Consider the following 21,918-nt stretch of genomic DNA (forward strand, 5'->3'; position numbering starts at 1 on the left):
TACTGCTGGGAAATGCTTTGCATGGGAGGCACTTGCAGTGGTGAGAGCACGTGCGCTTGTGCATCCTGAAGGGCTTACAGATCAGAGTGGCGTGAACCCCTCTCAACTCTCATGTCTGGTCCAAAGCCAAAAAGTTTTAATTAACAGTATTGTTTTCAGTTGTATCATAGCTCTTTGGTGTATTGCTGTTTAAGCATGATGGGCAGGAGAACATTTCAAACGGCTGCAGGAAACATCGGGCAGCTGAAGGAGGGAGCACGGAGCAGCTGGCTTGGAACAAGGCTATCATTAACCGTTTCCACTTTTTCTCTCAAATTATTCATTTTTGGCACCAGGCGCTGCACTAAACATTTATTTGATGCCTTTACAATCATAAATCAACACTCCTTAATGTGCTACGACAAGAAGATTTGAAAGGCTCTGTTTGCACGTATGTCACGGATTTTTTTCTCTCTACTCTTCCTTCTGACATCTTGGCAGGTGACGAGGATGTGGCAGTGGCCTGGGAGCACCCTGGCTGGGGAGCTCCTGAATTCTTCCCAGGCTCGTGAGAAGTGGTAGGGCTCCAACAGGAGCAAATATCTCAATGTGCATGGAAATATTCTCTTAGTGGAGGCCTAAACAGGGAATCACAGCAGCGGTTTGCTGAGATCTGAGATGCTCCAGTCCGCATTGCCAATAGGCTGGAGAGGGCAGGGAGTGAAGTCTGAAACTCAGCAACTTCAGGGAATGATTCATGATTTTGGCCTGACGAGTCCATAGGGCATGTAGCTGGATATTGCCAATGGAGCCACCCAGTACCTGTGGGGATACTGCGGACACTTCCAGTTTATCCGATTGCAAAATTCAGTTGCAACAGACTAATACCAAGTGTGCACTTGGTTACTGCATGCCAGCTGATGGAAGGAACTTAAACCACTCTAAAGAGATTATTTGGATCTGCCTGGCCACACCCTGAAATTCTTCTGCGACCTAACAATAAAAATGAAAGAAACAGGATCATAGCTGAGATTCTTACAGCTGGAGAAGGACTGTGATGGCAGATGGACTGGGGCTTAATGGTTATCCTGAATGTCTACGTAAGATGCTCAGATCTGCTGGGAAGAAAGAGCTGTCTCTGCTCTCCATCACGTACCTGTACCATAACCCTGTCAGCATTTTGGGGTTTAGCTTCCTATCTGGTGACCACAAGTCAAAGGGTTGGCTTCTCCGCCTGACCCCAGCCAAAATCCCTCTGTCCTTCACCCCAAGCCCAACTGCAGTTGCTCCCCAGAGGTGGATACAGCTCTGCCACGAGGTCAGAAACCCCTCGTGGTTAAGGGTTCATCGCTCCCATTCCCACACAGGGCTGCCACCATGCACAAACTGCCCGTGGTGCTCCCGTGGCGGCCGAGCACCCAGAGACAGGGAGACGGGGATCAGACGAGGTGCTCAAGAGAAGCCAGCTGGAATTCATGCTTACTTCTATTTGTTGCTGCTTGGTTATACATCCTGTGAGGCCGGAGGGCTCAGATGGAAGCAGAAACCATTATTTAAGGAAAACTGCTGACAGCTTTTGTGGCCTGGGGAAAAAGTTCCTCCCTTCCTCCTGCTGCCCCTTGCAAGGACCTGGGAAGTGCCCTTCAGTTTGTAATGAGAGTGTTCTGGTGTGTGCACGTGTGTGTTGTCAGCACAATCCCTGCCTCTCTAGAGAGCAGCAGCCAGAGTGGGTGTCCTGTCTGTGCTCACATAGATGGCCCCGAAGGTTTCTGATGGGACTTCTGGTGGCTGAACAAAACTCCTGAGGGTCCTGACTGCACTTGGCCGACTCCCCGAGCTCAGTGCTCACCTGGAGGTCCAGAAACGATCCTTTCTGCTGCTTACATGCAGCCAGGCTCAAGCCCTGCCCTAGCACCTATCTACATGCAGCAATGGGAAAGATTGTCTGCGATTCTCCCGCTCGCTGCCTGGAAAGGGGAGAGAGGAAAGCTGGTCGTGTTGGAACAGGAGCAGCAAAATTAACAGTGCGTTGTTGTCAGGGAACAAAAAAGAGTAATAACTTCTGCTGGCAAGAGCAGAGCTGGGGTGGAGGTTGCTGGCCCCCCGCCCTGGCTGCAGGGAGGAAAATCTCAAATAGTTAAAATAGCCAGAATCAGGTTTTTAAGCAACAAGGCTTTCACAGGAGCTGGGGAAGGGAAGAGGCTGTTCCCTTTAAATCCTCTTTTTCTTGTCCCACTCCTGTTTCCATTCCACACTCTCTGCTCTCTCCTATCACCTCCCTCTTTGTTCTGAGCTGGCTTTGCACTGGAGCTGTGGTACATGGCTCAGGCAGCAGCAGTGCAGCCAGCCCTCACATTCAGGGCTGTGTCGGGGTGATCTTCCACGGAGAGCAATGCAGGCAACAACAGGCATCTTTGGGAAGCCTGTGGACACTGACACTGCAGGAGAAGCACCAGGACAAGCCATAGGTAGGAGCTGGAGGTGAACAGTCCAAGGCAGAAGGATTCTCCAGACAGCCTTTCAGCAGGAGAAACGGCTTCATCCTGACTCTTCCTGCCACGGTCTCCTCATTCCTCCCAATCCTGTTTGGACTGGAACTTGCTGCTTCGCATCAGGGACTCGAACCCAGCACAAAACAAGCTGAAAACTTTTCCAGCAAAATACCCCGAACCCAACTCTCTCTCCATCTCTCCATCTATCTCTCTATCTCTCTATCTGTCTCCCATAAAAGCTGCTCTGCACCATCTGCCAGGCTGGGCTGGAGAGATTCCATCGCCCATGGCAGAAAGCTTTCATCTCGCTGCGCAGTTTTATTCCCTCTTCTCATTAGCCTTTCATTTATTTTCCCTCTTTTTCTCCACCCTCTTGAGGGAGCTGAGAGCTGGAAGAGCTTAGAGCCCTTCTGTGGTGGTTCAGGGCTGCTGGAGGATCCCAGCCCTGCTGGGGACAGTTGTCGTGGCTGTTCTTGTCTCCTGCCAAGGCCCCAGGAGGAGAAGGGTCCCTGCTGGGTCTGTCTCCACTGGTCAGCCCCCCCTCCTCTTGGGATCCTGGATCAAACGCAGAATGAGCTGGCTCCAGGAGCAGAAAGAGGTTACTTGCAGCAGTGTGGCACCATGCCCTCAATAATTATCCAGGGCTATTCTGCAGGGTTATTCTGGGTGTAGACATGCTTGTTGCAGGAGTCCGTCGGGTCCTGATTTCCCTCAGTGCACACGATGAGAACAAGTTTCCTCTCCTATCTCTCTGCCAAGGGGCTCCTAGGGGGAGCTCCCAGGGAAGCTGGGTCATACAGACCTCTGGCATCTCAGGAACTGAGCTGCTAACGAGTCTCTTCATGATGGTTTCCTCTAGCTAATAAGGCAAGAGATGCATTTGAACAACAAAAGATATGTCCTAACTAAAAATCCAGAATAAACCCCAGTGCTCTAGCAGCACTGCAGTGATCAGATACTTGCAGTGCTTTCTCTCTTTCCCTGTTTAAAAATAATTCCTTTCATTAGCTCTTCACTAGGACAACTGTTTTTTGAATGCAGCCCTGCACTGATATGAATGACCAGAAACTGAAACACCAGCAGTTCATCTGCCAACACCAGGCCGAGACCAAAGATTATATTTTTATTCTACTTAATGGAGCAACTAGCATGTCCTTATCTGCAAAACAAAAATATCACAGAGGTTCCAATAAGCTGCCTGCAGCTCAGAACTTTAGACAAGCTGTGATATTTTTTCTGGCAGTAGCAGCAGATGACTTCTCTTTAGATACTGTAAGCACGAGGATATAAACTGCTCAGTTTATGCCAACGTTTGCAGGTAATCATTTGTTCTTTTGGATAACACATGCAAAGAAAAGGAAAAATGAATCCTCATCAGGCTTGGAAGCAGGTCCTTAAGCAACCTCCAAACTCAGGGTTTAAAGAAGAGACCTCCAGCAACTGGCCAAGAGATAAGATCAGCTCCTGAGTTTCTTGTGGACTGACAAACGTATCACTCTTCACATGCAAATTACCTGACTGTAGAGAGAGATGGATGGGAGGTGACTCACACCCGACAGAGCTTTTTTTGTCTAAGATGGGAATTAAAGGGTTGGCTTAGAGGTGAGGCGTCTCATTCACAGATGTTCAAATTTTGCCAGTGCCGCTCGTCTTTTCATGGCTTTGTGGGATTGCGCTCACACCAGGGTGAAAGTTTTCCTTGCTGAGAGCATGGAGAAGGCTGGATGTCCTGCAGGGTGATGGGTGCAAGCAGGAACCCAGCTCTTGTGCAAGCTGTCCACAGGGCTGAGCTGTCCACATTTATTTGGGCTTTGTGGGAAGGTCGGATACAGAGCAATGCCCTGACCTGGCTAAAAGACTTCTGACTGGGGGTCAGAGGTGCAGCTGACATCTCCATCTGTATCCACGTGGTGCCACGTACAGACACCCTACAAATCTCTTGCAACCAGAAGGATCTCAGCATTTCAGCATAACGATTACTTTCTTAACACCCTCTTCCCAGCCAGCTGTAGAGGGCTGCCAGAGAGCCACCAGGGAACATGTAACCGAGAGCTGCACCAGCCTTTTTCTGTGCGCCCAGCTCCTTTCCCATCTGAGAGCAGGCTGCTCTCCCGCTGCAGTAGGTGAACTGCTTTTATCACCCGCAAGAGATCAAAGTCATGCAATTAATCCTCTCCCAAAGTGAGGCTCTGCGCCCTCCCTTCCCTCTCCTCGCAGGAGCTGATGGAGCGAAGGGCACGGCGCAGCTTTCCCTGCCAGACTGGCCCAATGTCAGCACTGCTGGGATAGTTTGAGGAAGCTGTTTACACCAAACATCAGTGGGTTTTTGATGGCTCTGAAAGATCTGGTAATTAATCCTCAGATGAAAGATACAGTCTAGGAAGATGGCAGAAGAGGCTTACTGTACTAACTACGCTAATTGTGCCGGAGGATGGGTGGAGCTTTTAAATGCAGTGGGATTCACTTTTATTAATCCTGCCCTGCTCTGTCCCAGGAGCAAATAGTCACCTCCAGAAGGGTGTTTCCTGGCTCAGGCTGTGCAGTAGGCCAGTTGTTTATAAGGGGGAATATTAAATGCAGCTCCTTCACTCTGTGCAGGACTTTGAAAACAGCACATCTGTGTCGCTCTAAGAGCAAATAGCAGCTTTCAGGTTGAGGGTTTTATTTGTGAGCCTCCCCACACCGTGTATCTGGAGACTGGGGCTTCTGCTGCAGAAGGAAGGGATGACAATGCAGCTCTGTGGGCTGTTTATATTGAATATGAAACATCCTTTGGGCACCTGAAAGCCTCAAAAACCAATGCCGAGTCGGGTCAGTCTTACCTGTAACGAGGTTAATGGTGAAGAGTCCTTGAGGATTTCCAGTTAGGATGTGAAAAGTCAGTTTTCCCTCTGAGCTGGAGTCAGGGTCTAAGGCATCGAGCTGAAGGACAGATGTGTTTGGTGGGGAATTCTCCATCACAGAGGCATAAAAGACAGGCCTGGACATCTGAGGTGGGTTGTCATTGGTATCGGTGACTTCAATATAGATTTCAGTCACAGAAGACAGAGGAACTGTTCCCAGGTCAAGAGCTAGCACTGTCAGCCAGTAGTGAGACGTCCCTTCTCGGTCGAGTGGTCCGATGGTCCGGATGGTGCCTAGAAGAATGACAGACAGGGCTTGTGAGGGATCGAGGGCACTCAGATCGCTTTATCCTTAATGCCAGACCAGTCAGTGCCTCTGCTCTGCCTCCTGGCTTTTGCTGGAGATACGAACCTTGGCACCAGCCTTGCATGGATGTGAGATTGTGTGGAAGGTGAGGGCTTGCTTGAGCTGAGGGTAATTTGGTACAAGAGTGAAAAGGAAGGCCTGGGTATTCTGAGGGAGAGCAGACAAGCCATGCTCGTTCCTCCCCATACACAGGGAGGCACATTGTATATCCCTGCACGAAGTGGGAGGATCTGAATGCATTGGAAAAAAAAAAAAGACAAAACAAAACACATGGTTTAAGCCCTTGAGTTGCACCCTGAAACCAAGCTGCATTACCTGTGTCCTTTTCAATGCGGAAGATGGACAGGCCAGTGCCCTCTCGGAGGAAATACTGAACCTCTCCATCTTTCCCCTTGTCGATATCCTTTGCCGTGACCATCATCACTGATGTGCCCTCGGGGCTGTTCTCCTGCACCCAGCCTTTGAAGACAAAGGAGGCAAAGCGTGGTGGGTACAAGTTCTCGTTGACATCAAGGATGTTCACTTCCAGGTGGCAGAGGGAAGAGCGAGAGAAGGGCTTCCCACTGTCACTGACCTGCACGGTTAGATTGTAAGAGTCCTTCTTCTCATAGTCCAGCTCCTTCTCTAACCGGAGCGCCCCAGTCAGCTTATCCACATGGAACATCATCTCCTCGTCGTTAATGAGGCTGTACCTCACCTCTCCCCCGGAGCCAGCATCTGGGTCAAAAGCCTCCAGGAAGAGGAGAATGGTTCCTACAGGCAGGTCCTCTGGGACCTTCACACTGTTCAGGGCTGGCAGGCACTGCGGGGTGTTGTCATTCACATCCTCCAGAGTCACGGTGAGATCCGTAACGGAGAACAGCTGGTAGCCTGTTTTGGGCTGGTCCCTGGCTTCGATTTTCAGCACGTAGCAGGGCCACGATTCTCTATCCAGTGCACCCGTGACTGTCACTTCTCCAGTAACACTGTTAATGGCAAACTTGTCAGTGGGGGTTAGCAGAGAATATTTTACCCTCCCATTATCATCCGTATCAGCATCTTCTGCTTTCAGCTGAGCTATAGTTGTCCCTGTTGCTACATTTTCAGGTACCACCACCCAGTAGGCACCCTGTGGGAATTTAGGAGTGTTATCATTGGTATCCAACACATTCACAGCCAGCAGTTTCCAAGATGATTTTTGTGGTGTGCCAAGGTCGTACACAGTAATGTTAAGAATGTAAAAGCTGGTTCGTTCATGGTCTAAAGGAGTAAGGACTTGAAGGAGACCTGTTTCCAGGTCAATGGTAAAGCAGCTGTCATCATTTCCATCTGAGATCACATAGACCAGCTTCCCATTAAAACCAGTATCAGGATCAACAGCTGAAAGGTCTGCAATAGTTGAGTTGATGGGAACAGTCTCTATGATATCAATAGATCGTGGAAAGCTGTCATCAAATTTGGGAGCGTTATGGTTTATAAGGTGCAAGTTCAGAGAAGTTTCGTCATCCTGCCCATGGCCTTGGGACTGAGACTCAATGGAGTGTATGATAGTCTCTGTCAGTTGCTTCAGTACTCCTGTTTCCTCACACTGCATTTTGACTGGGAGACCTTGGCTGACCACAGTGATATTTACAGATGTCGGCACAGCATAGTTCTCTCCGTCTGTTGCAGTTATTTTCAGAGAGTAGAAGAGTGGCTGTTCAGAGGGAAGATCTCTCAGAGATATTCTGAGGGATATTACTCCAGAGATGGGATTCAATTCAAAATGCCGTAGCTCATTGCCAGACTTGATTTCGTATTTGATATGCTGCAGCTCATCGCTGTCGATTGCAGAGACTGTGGCCACAGGGTTCCCGACAGGAAAATCCCGGGGGATGCTGCCACTGCAGCTTGCCTTCTCAAACACAGGGGCGTTGTCGTTGACATTGTTGAGCACGAGGGAGACGTACACCTCCGTTTCGTGACGGAAAGGTGAGCCCCAATCCGATGCCCACACTCGCAGATGGTACCATCTCTGCATCAACTCATAGTCCATTGACTTGGAGGTGGAAATGATGCCAGAATACGGGTCGATGACAAAAGGGACTGATTTCTGGTTGGCTATGGTGTAGGTTACAAAGCCGTTGTCTCCTTCATCTTCATCTGTAGCCATTACTGTTAAGACACTGGTACCAGGAGGAACGTTCTCATCAAAGGCCCCCCGGTATGAAGACTGACTAAAACTTGGTGCGTGATTGTTGCAGTCAACGATGTCAATGGAAACAGTTGTGGATGTATGGCTGTTAGTGGTTGTGACTTCAAGTTCAAAATGAGACTGTTCATGGAAGTCCATTGCTCTGACAGTAGTTATCAGCCCAGTGTGAGGATTGATTTTAAAATTTGTGCTGTTAGGAGTGGGTCTCAAAACATATTTGAGATTTGGGAAGACTGGTGTAATCTTCACCATTACAACTTGGCTTCCAGCTGGGGAAAATTCACTGAGCTGGACCCGGTACACTTCTTTCTCAAACCTGGCAGAGACATACTTGGCAGGAGGTATATGTATAACTCTAACAGGAGAGAAAAGTGGTGGCTTGCTCTTGTCCTTGGCTTGCAGACTGAGGTTGAAACCAAAGGGGTAGAGTAGCCAGTTGACTTCTTTGGTTGACACAATCATGAACTCTGTGCTCCCGAAGTAGGATGGGATAACTTTGAAATGCCTGCCTGGATCTCCATCCACAAGTTCAACTGAATCTATTCCTGCTTCCGAGTCACCGCTTTCTACAGACAGGGTTGCATAGAGCAAGTCTTCAGCTGAGTCGGGAGACGTCACCTTCACGGTGGAGATAGAGGGGGGTTTCCTGGCAGATGGCTCCACTTGGATAGTGAGACTAGCCAGGTTCCCAAAGCCATTCCCCTCTGTGATCTTCCTCATTCTGTCCACAGCCAAAACTTGCAGGTGGTGCCTGCCTCGATGGGTGCTGTTCAGCCTGCCCATGGTCATAACTGCTCCCGTGGTGGGGTGGACGGTGAATAGGTCCGACTTGGTGTTGAGGGAGTAGTAGAACTCCGCATTCTGGCCAGCATCGGCATCCGTGGCACTGAGCGTGCTGACCACTGTTTTCAGAGGAGTGTCTTCTCTGATGGACACTTTGTAGGAGGGGGGCGAAAAGAGAGGTTTCAAGTCATTTCTGTCCAGAATATGGATCAAGACTTTGGCCCAGGCTTCGTAGGCAAAAGTGCTCTCTGTGGCTTTTATTATCAACAGATAACTATCTTTGACCTCCCGATTTAAAAGTGCTGTGTTGCTGCTCCTGGTTCTTATCCTCAAGAAGCAGAAATCCCCAATCACGTGCTCCTCTGTTTTGAAGAGACCGGTGGTGTCCCCAGAAGCTATTCTGTATCTGATGTCCCACTCGGGGTCTGTCTTGTAAATCCCCATCTTGACGTAACTCTCCACGTAGGTCTTGGGAGCTGAATTCTCGTAGATGGTGGCATTGTAGAAGAAGTGGGTGAAGTGCAGAGGGGACGTGTTGCCTTTCTCACAGCTTGCCTCACGGACCGTGCAGTGCACCAGTAAAACAGCAAAACTCAGGAAGTGCCTCTTGGTAATGATTTCCATGGTGTGGTGTCTCTTCAGGTCCTGCAGGGGTTAAAAGAAAAACATGGGTAATTCTGGCAAGTATAGGAGAGAGGTGGTTTTATTAAGGCCGGTGTGCTAGAGGAAAAGTCTCAGTTTTCATCTCTGTACTCTCTCTACCCTGACTTTTGCCAGCATGGTTGGTAGCTCAGTTCTTTTTTTCCCTTCTGTCCCAGTGAGAGGTCTGCCCCCCTCCAGGGTTTCTCACTTTTTTTCCTTAAGGTTTTGCCCTCATAGTAAAAATGTGACATGCCATGTGAAATGCTCTGTGAAATGTCATGATCAAGCTGATTTCCTATTCTGCATATCGTTTCTTCCCCCCTTCAGTTCTGCCTTCTCCCTAGTCAAACAGCATATTTGAACTGCCCAGCCCCAACCCAAACCTCACCTCCAATCTGTTTCTCCATCTTCCCTTCTACATCTTAACTTCTCTCTCCACACAAGTTCTTGCAAAATATTTTCAAGAGCCTACACACCAAGTGTGACTTGATGTCTCTCCCTGTGGCTTGTTTTTCCCTTTCTTCTCCTCCTACAGCAATCTTTCCTCCTTTTCCCAGTAGATATGCCCTGCTATGTTGTACAAATTCCTTTTTATCAGCCAGCCCTACAGCATGAGGCCTTTTTGCCCACTCTAGTTGAGCTCATAGTCAAGTTGTATCACAATTACCAAAACCCTTTTCTAATTCTTAGATCTATCTCTGGTTGGAACATCTGCGTTGCTTGAAAGAGCAGTTTTCTAGCAAGACACTTTCACCATGTCTCTGTCAGTTGCTGAGTAATTTCCCTGGTTCCTCCTTCTCATGGCAAAGCCCCAGGGTCAGGATTCCTGTCATCCATGACCACCCGCCATCAGCTTCCTTCCCTCTCCAACAACTCGTGAAAGTCTGTGGTTTTGTGATTTATCTCTGTGAATATGGAGTATCAAAGACGTGAGTCTGATGTCACAGAGGGAACCGGGGAGCACATCTATGAATAACAAGGTTGTAACTTTATTAGTGAGCTTTGCTGGGCTTGTTAAAGGATCAAGGCCTGTTCTTTTCAAAAGCTAAGTGCGTGCTGCTGTGTGTGCATTTAGGGGTTGAAGCCAGGGATGAGCTAAATATAGGTGCATATATTTCCCCTAGATATCCCTGAAGATCTTTATCTAGAACTGTTTCTTCCTCTTTTAAATTTAAATTATATATCAAGTACCTGCCAGTCATTTGGCACATTCCTAATTGAAACAGGGAAGACTTGTTTTTCCAGACACTTTTTCAAGACTCATCTCTTTAAAAGCCAGAACTAGTTTAGTTTATAAGTCAAGTCGAATGTTAGGAACAAATTATTGGAGCCTAACTAGCAATCTGTGTCATATTCTCTCACTGAGATAGCTAATTACTGATAAATACAAAGCTGTAAATTTGATGCTCCCTTCCAATCACATTTTCCTTAGTAAGCAGGTGCCAATCATCCAGCAATCTCCCTGCCGTGGCCATTCATTTGCAACAAATGGTCTCAAGCTGAGTTGAAGCCTTTGTCTCTAGAAAACTATCAGAGCTCCAGACAAGTTAATGCAATTTGGATTTGCCATAAGTGAAAAAAAAAAAAACTCAGACTCATTTTTGTGATGACGTCATTTCACTTATAGGAAATACAGCACAGTCACAAACGCACAGCATATGAAGAAAAACGTGGAGGACAGTGCAAGCTCATCCAGAAAGGCACGCTGTTCCTTCTGAGGAGTTGAAAACCATGTTCTTAAAAGATCTGCTCGTTACTTAACCGCGCTTAAGAGTTTTGCAGCATGTAGGGACTTGCCTAGAGCTGCTCCCTTCCAACATTTTCAACTGCTGAACCTGGAAAGAAGGTGTATGCATGCTGCGTGCGCGCGTGTCTGCTAGGACTGGGGAGCAGGAAAAGTCACATAGAATTCAGAGTGGAATAAGGCAGCAGGATAAAACAGCAACAAAAATACAGTGTTGTGCCATGAGCAGGCGAATTAATGAAGCCGATCGCTTTGTATCTGGGCTAATTGACTTTTTAATTCAATTGTACTGAAATGGCAGTGTGAACTCATCTCTTGTAAGACATCAGAGAACCCACAAGGCAGAGACGTTATGAACTGCACAACCACAAGAAAAGCCAGAGCTGGAGCACATGCCTTCTTGGGCACCAGCAATTCAATATGGGAGGATAACCTTGAGCAAGGAGTGGGTTTTCTGGCATTTAACAAGATGCAAACTTTCTTCTTAATCTCTCCTGGAATGTCCTTAACCTGACTGTTGCCTGTAGATTTCCTGACATCTAAGAAGGGCTTCGCTCAGGTTGCTGTTTTTTTCCTCTGTGGGGTTTTACTCCTCTGTCCAGCTAATTATTTTGCAAAACCTGTCGTGACCTCATATTTCTGAGAGCTTTGCTCTCAATTACAAGTTGGGCTGAAGGCAATCAATGGCTTCAGCAGTTATTATGAAGGATGGAGAGTTACTACACACACAGGGCATGAGGCAGAAGCCTCATTTCCTCTGGAAATCATCTGAAAAAGTGAAAGGCACAGCCAAAATTTAGGGAGAATTTTCCAGTAGGCATCACTATCAGCTTTTGAAGTCTTACAGTTTCTCTTTGCAGCAGGCCCCATGCCCAAAGCCCTAATGTTAGCACACAGAGACCTTCGTGCCCTCTGCCAGCACCTGCCTGCGCTCTGAGATGTCCAATTTCATCACCTCGATTACTGTGTATGTATCTGCCTGGACAATTTCTGTACCAGAGGAAATCCTATCGCTATTTGTGCAGCTCTGCACAAGCCCACGTTTGCAGATGGAGCAGCAGAATTTCGTAAAATGCATGCTGACATTTTTGCTCTCTTGATGTGCTCAAGGTCCCTCCAGCTTGTCCTCATGTTAACTAGCACCTGGAATACAAGCTCAGCTATCAGACTGCCTCCTATTTGTCTCAAAAAGTGGTGTGGCCCATTAAATCAAGGTTTCTCCAGCACCTTGATTCCGCCCACTGCCTCATAACAGATGGAGATGGCCTTGCAGATCCCCTTTTCTTTTTCCACATACCAACCTTCAGCTCTAGCAGCTTCATTTTTGTTTGGATCTAGAGCTTACAAGGACAGCTTCTAATGCTGACAGAATGATAGCTGTTAGTGTATAGATCATTTTGCTTATGGGCAGAAAGTGGAATCCCTTACACCACATTCACAGTGCAGAACCGTGCAGAAATGGGACTGGGCCATTTCCAAAAGCTGTTGTGAAGCTCAGCAGGAAAATGGGGTGCATTGCTCTGAAATGGGGCAAACCCAATTGGCTCAGGGAAAGCCCTGTTGGGATCTCCCCTGCCAGGTGTCCGTAACAAACTAACAGAAACACGGCAGCTTTCTGTGACTCTTGCAGCATGGGAAAAGCTGCATATAAAGTGGAAATGGAATAAAATCAATCTATTGGCACTTAAAATCCCAGAGGGAGGTGGGAGCTGGGCAGCCAGGCAGGAGCAGTGCGGACAGGCTCAGGGGTACTTGCAAAGATGTTCAAGGATTTCCATGTCAGAACCAGGTGAAATTTGTGACATATTTTTCTGGTAGATCAGGAGAAACATTTTTCCTGTTCCTCTGAGCTGTGCTGTCCCATGTCCTTGTGCTGCCAGTGCACGATCCGTGGGACTCATGGGCAGGGGCCATACCTGCTTCAGGGCTGCAAGCACTGGACACTTAAATACCCAAACCTAGCCCTGCTCCATCACCTCACGGGGTCTGATACTTCTAATCCTGCTTCTTGCCCAAGTGTGAAGGATCTTTGCACCTCTCTTGCATGGCTCCCCTGGGCACGGTGCCCTCCTGGAGCTGGGTGCACACGGGGGGCAGATGTGCTGGAGAAAGCCCCTCGCTGGGACGGAGCACGGCAGGGAAGCCAAGCTCCTGACTGGGGGAAATACCAGAGCATCATTAGGTGGTGATTCAGCCTCCTCTCCTAATCACCAGGCGAGGATCAGAGAGCCTCGAGGGGCTTCGCCCTCAGCCCTGTAGATGCAAACTCCCCGCAGAGCCAGTAAACACTCGTGTATCTCTAATCACAGCCCGAGCGCGCGTCTAAATTTAACATCCAAATTGGGCTCCTCTGTCAGAGACATGCCCCAATCTGTTGGCTTGAAACGAGGGAACAAACACGGCGCCGAGGTTCAAAGCCTGTGCGTGGGGTGGCCGCGGGGACGGGCGCTGCGGGGGGCTCGGTGCAGGGCATGGCTCCGCTGGCCGGGGCAAGCGGCCGGGGTTGGGGCACGGACCCCAGGGGCCCCGGGGTGTGGGGCTGCCGTGTTTTTTGGCTGTACCACAGCCCAACGCTGCAGCCTGCCAGGAAGCAGGTGTGGCCCCAGCCCCACCTTCTGATTCCCTTCAAGAGGAGCATTTAAAAGCAATCAAAACCCCAAACACAAAACAAGATGAATGCACGAAGAGCAGCATTCCCCTCGCTGGCTGCGGTGGGGGGTTGGCCTGAAGTTTGGGGATCAGAAGAGCAGAGAAAAGTCATAATTTTGATGGGAAAATAAGAACAACTCTTTCCCTTCAGCTCTTTTCTCAGCATGCATCCCAAACTCTTTCTCTCCTTATCTCTCTTTCTCTCTCTCTTTTTACTTTTTCTTTCCATTCCTTCCTTTGTTTCTCCATTACCAAAACAACCTCCCACCTGGCATAAACACCAACCCAAACCATCCCTGAGCACACCAACACCTTGGAAGCTCCCAGCACTAGAGCTGGGGGAGAAGGGAGCTGTGTCTGGTTGTTCTAATAACCAGCAGTGGGGCAGCTCAGGGGTGGGTCTGAAATTTGGTGGTCGTGGGGGAATGGAGGGAGAGTGCAGGAAGCAAGTCCTATAAGATTTTGGGATGAGGATTTGGGAAAGTGAGTAGAAGTTTGGACTCTGTCTTCTCCTGCATTGGTGGTAACGGAGCAGAAGGGGCTCAGCCATGGTCAGGGCAATCTCCTCATGGCCACCTTTTGAGTAGGGTCGATCAGAAAGCAGTCCGTGGGGTTTTTCACGTTGGAAAGTCACCGACTGAAAACTCCGCTTGTTGTGCAGGTGCTGGGCTGTCTGTGAGACGTCCCGATTCCCAGCAGTAAAATAACCCATGTACACATTGCTCGGGGGCTGGTGCTTGATAATGCTTGTCCTTTCCTCATTGCAGCAATGCTGTCGGGATCAGGTCCTCCTGTTCTTGGTGCCTCGCTCAGCTTCTGAGTTTCCCGTTGGCATCTAACAAAGCCAGGCCTGTGGGGTTTGCATTCTGCGGGGAGCTGGGTATTTTCTGAACTGTTTCTCTTGGACTTCACAAAACAAACAAACTGATCCCTTCCCAAGCCATGGCACGGAGCCGTTCCCATGTTCCCAGCAGCATTTCTCTCAGTGGGCTGCTGAGCCCAGGCTCTGTCCTTAGGGCTCTGGATTTGGTTGCGCTGAGCTTGGTTTTGCAGTGAAGCAGAAGAAATGCATCCTGGAGGTACGACACAGGGCCAGAAAACTAATGTGAATTGTCCCTGAAGTTATGGTGCTCCCTTCCTCAGTCTATCTCAGGGTTTTGCAGTGCCTGTGGATGGTTTTGGAAGGGCTGGCGTTGGCAGGACAGTTCTGCAGCAGCCTGCTTGGGGACTGCACTTGTGTGGGCACAGCTTTTTGCTGGACTTGCAGATTTCACTAGGGCACAGCCAGGCTGTTTCTTCCCCATCTCACCTTTCCAATCTCCAAATAGCTTGGATAGACCTTCGGAAATTGTTTCCAGTTTTCTAAACAGCCTGGTGTGAGGCAGCTGACCATTTAAAACCTGGTGCAGGTGCTTACAACCCAGGGCTACATCACGATGGAGCAGCGCCTCTCGCTTGGACTGCCAGATTCACACAGGACTCCAGAGCAGGATGGATGCAGTCTTACAAGCACCACAGAGATGCTCACCCCATCACCTACCTGCTGGACCAGGCAAGCGCATTAACCCTGGGGAGCTCAGGTACCACGGGGAGCTTGGGTGAGCAGCCTCCCAGGGGTGTTGGAGGAATGGAAAACTCTGGAGGGAGTTGTGGGGAAGCCAGTGAGTCACGGAGCTGCGTGGCGTGGTCCGGGCCCCAGGCTGGTGCTGGGACAGCCCTTTGTCTGGTCGGGCTGCTGGCTGCAGGGTGGGCACATGCTGCTTCGCTCCGAGGTGCCTTGGCACTGCTGGGGTCTGCTCTGCCTTGGCCAGTGAGGGATCCCAGCAGGACCATGATTAGGGCTGGCAGCAGAGCACAGCGGGGTGCTCGGTCCCAAGGTCTGTCTGTCCCCCCAGCTGGTGGTCACCCCTGGTCAGATTCTGGGCTCCAGGCTGGCTGTAAGGGACCTTCCTCCATGGTGCCTCCCCCAACCAGCTCGCCCCTTCCTCCTGGGGACCCATTGCCCCATCCTGGTGGCTTTGGCCGTGTCCTGATGCTCTGCCTGCTGCCCTAGTTTGCTCCTTCACCAAAGCAAGCAGGTCCTACACGTCTTCACCTCCAAGCCGTCTTCTGTCATGTGCAAGGGAACACCTTGCACATAAAGCCAAAGGTTTTCCTCTGTCCCTTTTCCACCCACAGCGTGTGCTCTCCAGCCAGTTCTCCATGAGGATGCCAGGGAGCCTGGCTTCGGCGTGTCACATAGCTGAGGTTTCTGTCACAGTTGTGAGCCTCCAGGAGCTCGTCTGCGAGGCGCAGGGAACTTGAACAGGCTTGAGCTTCCCACACAGCTATAAGGGTCAGCGATCTTTATCTGTCTTGGCGTTGCGACATCGCTCCAGAGCAAGAGTCAATCGCACAGCTCCGGAGCCATGGAGCGCTCGGGGGGGTCTGAGCTCAGGCTCGGCAGCTCGGCCACCCCACAACACCCAGCCCTTGCCAAGGGCCAGCATTGCCTTGCCACCAGCTCCTGTCCCACAGGGAATGTGATACCAGGGGGCTGACTTGTGCCATGGGCAGGGGAAAGCACCCTTATGCAGTATCCCTAACCCCCTTCCACACTCCCTGCCTGTCCCTTGCTGATCACCCCATCTTCCCCAGCTCCCCGCAGCAGGGGTAAGTCCTACCCATGGTCCAGAAGCTGCCATTGCACGGACAACCAAGGAGCTGTCGGTTTGGAGGTGACCATCTCCTTGACCAAGGACAGCAGCTGGGGCAGCCAGGAGCCGGGCAGGACACCGCAGATCCTGCTGGTGGCTCCGATGGGGACCGGCTACCTGCTGGCCATAAAACAGAGCAGCTCCAGGGGGCTGGAGGAGGGCAGGGCTGGAGGGAAGGGAGCTGGGTGGGAGCTGCTCGGCAGGCAGGCTGCGAGGGGCCGGGCAGCGGGGAGCAGCAGCCCAGGCGTGTTGGCACAGGAGGCAGCCGCAGCCTCCAGGTACTCGCGTGAGCGTGCCCTGACCCTGCTGCTGCCGGGGCCGCTCTCAGGGAGCCAGTTCCCACGGAGGTTGTCAGTGCACGGGGCCACAAACCTCGGGCACTGCAACCCCACCGGCCCGGAGACTGTGCCGTGACTGTCAGCACAAGCTGCGAGAGCCCACGAGGGATCCCGGGCTTGCTCTTGATTGCTAACTCCTGCCAAAAGCCACAGGGAACCTTTCACATTGTCCTCATGCCTGGGATGCGAATCATCCTGCGCTGATAATAGCTCCCCTGTTGTCAGACCACTGAGGGAAGCTGCCGCGTGAGACCACACTGTCAGTTCTCCCTGCTACTTTCTAGATCCACCGGCCAGTTTCGGCCAAATTTAACCAGATAGGTAAAGACTTGAAAGGCATTAGGTTTGCACAAGCTTGTGAAAATCAGCAGGAGAGAGGAGAGAAATCCAAATTAGGACTCCCAGCTGGAAGAAAAGGCTCTAATGTGAGCCCAACCCAATTATTAGACATCAGAGAATCCACACAAGAGTGAGCGCCGCGGGCAACCCAGCTTCATGAATCCTGCTGCTCACAAAACAGCTGTTTATTTAGGTGCTGCAAAGCCTGTGAGATCCCTTCTGGGATCCCAGCACACAGCCCCCATCCGACCCCCCAGAGACGTGAATCTGAGCTGGGCTCTGCTCCCCCCAAGCCGTGTTTGAAGGGGCTCCAGCTCCGAGCTCTTGGACCCTGGGGGACCTCATCCGTGCCTTAACCCACCCCTGGTGTTTGCAGCGAGGACATCACCTGAGTGCTGGCAGTCCTCTGATGCCCGTCCCCATGGTTCCCTCTGGGGAAGGCACTCACGTTCCTCTGTTATTGGCAAAATTTTGGTGGGAAGGAGTCTGAGAGCATCCTGGCATGAAGATTTGGCCGAAGGACCACGTGCCCGTATGGATGCAGGTCAGGAGCCCAGCGCCCAGCAGGACGGACTGCTCGGCTCCACTCTGCCCTGCAGCCTCCGTGCCTCCTTCCTTGCCTCTTTCTCTCCTCCCAGGCAATTCTCATTCAGCCGCAGACCTGTCCGTGCTCTAGTAGGAATATCTGCTCTTCCCCCTGCCCAGCACCCCGCTGGTCTTTCCCTTCTGGTGCCCGAAGGAGAGCAGGGAGAGCAGCTTTCCGCTCTGCCTGCAGCATCCTTGCCCGCTGCCATCTGTCTGCCTTGCTTTTGCGCGTTCAGAGGCAGCCTAAGGACACCGAGGACGCAATGAATGAGTTGGTCAGGGCACGATCTTCACTTCTAAAAGGACGCAGGTAGCTGTGCCACAGAATTTCCCTGCAGCAGACTTTTACTGAATGCAACAAGCCCATAAAACCCCTTTGGCCCCCAGTCCTGCCCGCAGCAGCCCACCCAATTTGCTGCTGCTTTCTGTACCCACAGTCCCAACACACCAGAGCCATACAAGCTGCTGCAAAGCCCAGGGCCTGGGGAGCTTGGGGATTCAGCCGAGGAAGGATTAACCCCCCAGACAGGCATGTTTGCCCAGGCTGGTCTCCTTGCCGCAGCGTGTCCTTGTCAGCTCTCCTTGCTCTCCCTCCCACTCCGGACCGTCTGCTGGAAACACCTTTCTGAAAGATTTCGGCATTGCAACACCTCTGCGAGCAGGCAGCTGTGACCAACACAGCAGCACCTGTGACAGTGCCTGGTGCCAGCCTGCACACGCAGGGCAGCGTCCTGGTCAGCCTGAGCCCAAGGAGTCTGTTCATAGCATAACCAGCATGTCCCGGGCTGCCTGAGTCACGGCACCTTCCCAAAGCACAGCCTGGGATCAGTCCTACGGAGCTCCACAAGGAGGAACGTGCAAGCAGCCATTGGAGCTGTTCTTGGGCTGCCGTGTTTAACAACCTCCCCTGCACCCATCCACCCCAAACGGATCGAAACCTCGTCTGAAGCCGAGTATGCTTTTGGCCTCTGCAATATCCTGTGGCGACGCGTTCCAGAATTTAATTATGCCCTCTGTATGAAAAAAAAAAAATAATACTTCCTTTGGTTTATTTCAAACCTGCTGCTCGTTCATTTCTGAGCTACAAACCTTCCTAACAGCCCTTGCAGCCTGCCCCTCCCTGGAGCTCCTTCTTCCAAGAATTAGGAAAGAAAGTTTCTTTGCTAATAAACCAGCACCTGCCCCATTGCCAAGGAAAAAACTGTGGCTGAGAGGAAAATCGCTTGCTCAGCAAATCAGCTTGCTAATAGACAATGGAGCATCAGTGTTGCCAACCCAGAGGGAAAAAAAAAATAATAAAAAAGGAGGGTATTTAATCCTCTTATGCTGGTGCATGATACAGGAGAGAGGCCACTGCTCGAGGTACAGCTGCACTCGCACCCTCCACACGTGGCAAAGCACAAAGAGAGGCGCACGGAGCAGGGAATGCCACTTGTGCAGCGCGGAGGTAGCTGCGAGAATCCTCTAGGACTTGCCTCGGAGCAGTTGGCAGGAGCGTAGGATGCAAAACGCATTAGTTTCTAACAGATGTTTGATTCCAGGTGTTACGCCTCCTTTGAACTCTCCCTTCACGTATGAGTGATGCTTGTTTGTTTGGAGGGCTGGGAGACGCGCTGCCTTCCGCGAGCGTTCGGGTTTGAAGCGGGCTCGCGGCGCAGGCTGCAGCAGGGGAGCGGCCGCCCTCGGAGGGCAGAGGGGCAGAGGCTGAGCCCACCCGGCGGGGTTAGAAGCCTGCTCGGTCCCTGGGGAACCCCAGCACTTATCAGACAGGCGGATGTCCCTGAACCGGTGCCGATAAGGAGAGGTGCGCTGCGTATTAGCAGGCGATAAGGGTGCACAATACAAAGCCCGGTGCTTTTTGCCTCCCCGAATACCGAGACAGCCCAGCCTTCCTCAGGAGCCTGATACAGCCTGTTTGCTTTCCAGCCCCGAGGCTCCGATAACCTCCTGGCTCTCTGGAGCTGGCAGCCCGCGGCACCTCGCCAGCTCCTGCCATGTCCCGTGCCCCTCTCCGCCCCGGGGCGGAGGACGCAGCGGGCTCCCTGCCATCCCACAGCCCGGGCACGCCGAGCCCTGCTGGCCTGGGTGAAGCAGGAGCAGGATCTCTGCAGCCCTGCCGGCCCCCACGCAGCCCCCCAGCTCCAGCCACAAACCAGGAGGACTTTCCATGAACCCTGGAGTGTTTTCAGTTAGCACCAGCTTTTTTAAGAGAGTTTTGTCCGGAGCGAGCCCCATTGTGTGACAGTTGATCTTTGCCCCTCCGCAGCGCTGCACACCACCAAGCCTTCTAATTGCCCTGGGAGGCTGATTAGCTGATTACTGCTGTTTGGAAGGGCCCGGTTTGCTCCAAGCCCGGGTCTCCTTCCCTTCATTTTCACCTCTGTTCTCAACATCGCACTTGTACAGGAAAAATAACTCCTGTGCGCGTGCCATGGATTGGGACGGGATTTGCTGGAGGGTTTCATCTTGGTTTGCCATCACCTGGTGGTGAAACGAGCTGCCTTGATGCAAACCTGCACACACCAGTGTGCGCTCCTGAGTGAGGCAGGGCCCGGGATGTGCGGGGCTCCCAGGCTCTGCTGCCCATCGTGGAGAGGACCAGGATAGGCACCGAGCGCTGGCCGGGGAAACACCAGCACCATGTCTGCGCTCGGGGATCCTCCAGGATCCTCCTGCTCTGAGCCAGCAGCAGGGTTGGCTCAGCGGGGAGGACGGGGCAGGGGGCTGGTGGGGCACCGCCTGCCCCTCGGTGAGGTTGTGTGGAGCCAAGAGCTGAGCCTGCGGCCGGGCGCCATCACAGCTCGTGCAGCAGCACCTCCATCTGCTCCAGCCCCAGCACGCTCCCTGCAGACACCCAGCCCCGTGTGCGCGCCCGGGCGCTTCTCTGCTTGGCCCCTGCTTGCCTGCCCTGCTGCCTTTGCTGCCCTAAGCCCACCTGCCCGCACTGTCTGTGGTGTGCTCAGGTCCCCCAGTTAAGTCCAGTTAAGACCAGATGCAAATTCCGTGCAAACGGGGCTGAAGGTTTTCCTAGCTCTGTCCATAAGCCCCCACTCTACGGCTTCCAGAAGGGAGGAAAAGATGAAAAGCTCTCCCTCTGCATCCCAAAGCCCGAATCTTTCGGATGGGGCCGTTTCCAGCGAAAGTTACTCACGTGAAAAAGCAGTTTCACACCTCAATCTCTCCATCCTCCATGCCTTCCTCCATCCACGCTGTACAGACCTCTCCCTGAGTCATTTCGACTTCCCGCAGCAGCGAGCAGCGTGCCTTACCTGTTGCGACAGGAGAGACCTCTCCTGAAGTTTACTGCCTCCCTGCCCTCGCCGCTGAAAATCCCCTCCCGCAGCAGCAGCAGCTCGCTGGCTGCTGGGGGTCCATGGCGCTCGCAACGCGGAGGAGAGGGCTGGGAGAAATTCCTGCGAGAAGGGATTTGGCTGGCTGAAACTCCGGCAGCACAGGTTGGGAGCAGCGAGGGAGAAAGTTGCAGGAGGTGGAACTCCCTCGCTGGAGAGCCAGCCCTTCCGTGACGGGCTGGAGAAGGAGGAGGAGGAGGAGGAGGAGGAGGAGGAGGAGGAGGAGGAGGAGGAGAGGCATCGCTCGCGCCCTCTCTGCAGAAGTGAACTTGTGTGTGTGTGTGCGTGTGTCAGAGCTGGGCAAGCACCCAAGCCTTAGAGCCAAATAATTGTGGAGCTTTCTACTGTTAGATTAACTACCATTGCCATGAAATCCGGGACCTCGACTGCAAGGGAGGTGTGTGTAGGGGGGGGGGGAATATGTCAGGTAAATCCCTCCAACACACCTGAAAAACCCGAAGACTGTTTTTAACCAGCTGCCAGGTGGGTGTTGCAAGGAGGGATGGGGAGAAGGGGGTGGGGGAAACCTGAAGCTGCCCTCAGAGCAGCTGCGTGCCGAGAGGCGCTTTGAAGGTTGTTGTTGTTTGTGCTGGGGGAGCCCCCCGAAACCCCAGCTGCCGCCAGAAAGCCTCGGGGTGCTCGGCGCTGTACGGGCAGAGGATGAAAAGGTGGTCCCTGTCCTGAAAAGGCAGGAGGCAGAGAAGAGAGAGGGAGGCAGCGAGGAGACAGCAGCGCGGGGAGACCAAACTTTGCACCGCAGCTTTGGGGGAATTTTCTTGGCAAAAGCAAAATCAGGGAAATTGGGCATTGCTGTCACGTGCTGACCCAGGGAGTGCTGCTCCCTGCCACATCGACTGTCCATGGACATCTTCAGCCCTCTGTGTGCCAGTCCCTTTCCTTTCCTCTCCTCCTTCCAACCCTGCCAACCCTCAGGAAAT

At 52.0% G+C, this 21,918-nt stretch overlaps 1 protein-coding gene across 1 annotated transcript in view; it reads right to left on the reverse strand.

The window, feature by feature from the left end:
* Window positions 1-21,198, reverse strand: part of FAT2 (FAT atypical cadherin 2) — a 54,561-nt gene extending 33,363 nt beyond the window's left edge. Inside the window, exons 1-3 of the mRNA XM_068697767.1 lie at window positions 20,900-21,198; window positions 5,997-9,282; window positions 5,294-5,608 (exon numbers count right to left, since the gene is read on the reverse strand). Of these exons, the coding sequence (XP_068553868.1) occupies window positions 5,294-5,608; window positions 5,997-9,261 (3,580 nt within the window). The 5' untranslated portion in view covers window positions 9,262-9,282; window positions 20,900-21,198. The remainder of the gene's footprint in view (window positions 1-5,293; window positions 5,609-5,996; window positions 9,283-20,899) is intronic.
* Window positions 21,199-21,918: the final 720 nt, after the last annotated feature.

This window comes from Anas acuta, chromosome 14, assembly GCF_963932015.1.
Source record: "Anas acuta chromosome 14, bAnaAcu1.1, whole genome shotgun sequence".
Classification (NCBI taxonomy): Eukaryota; Metazoa; Chordata; class Aves; order Anseriformes; family Anatidae; genus Anas; species Anas acuta.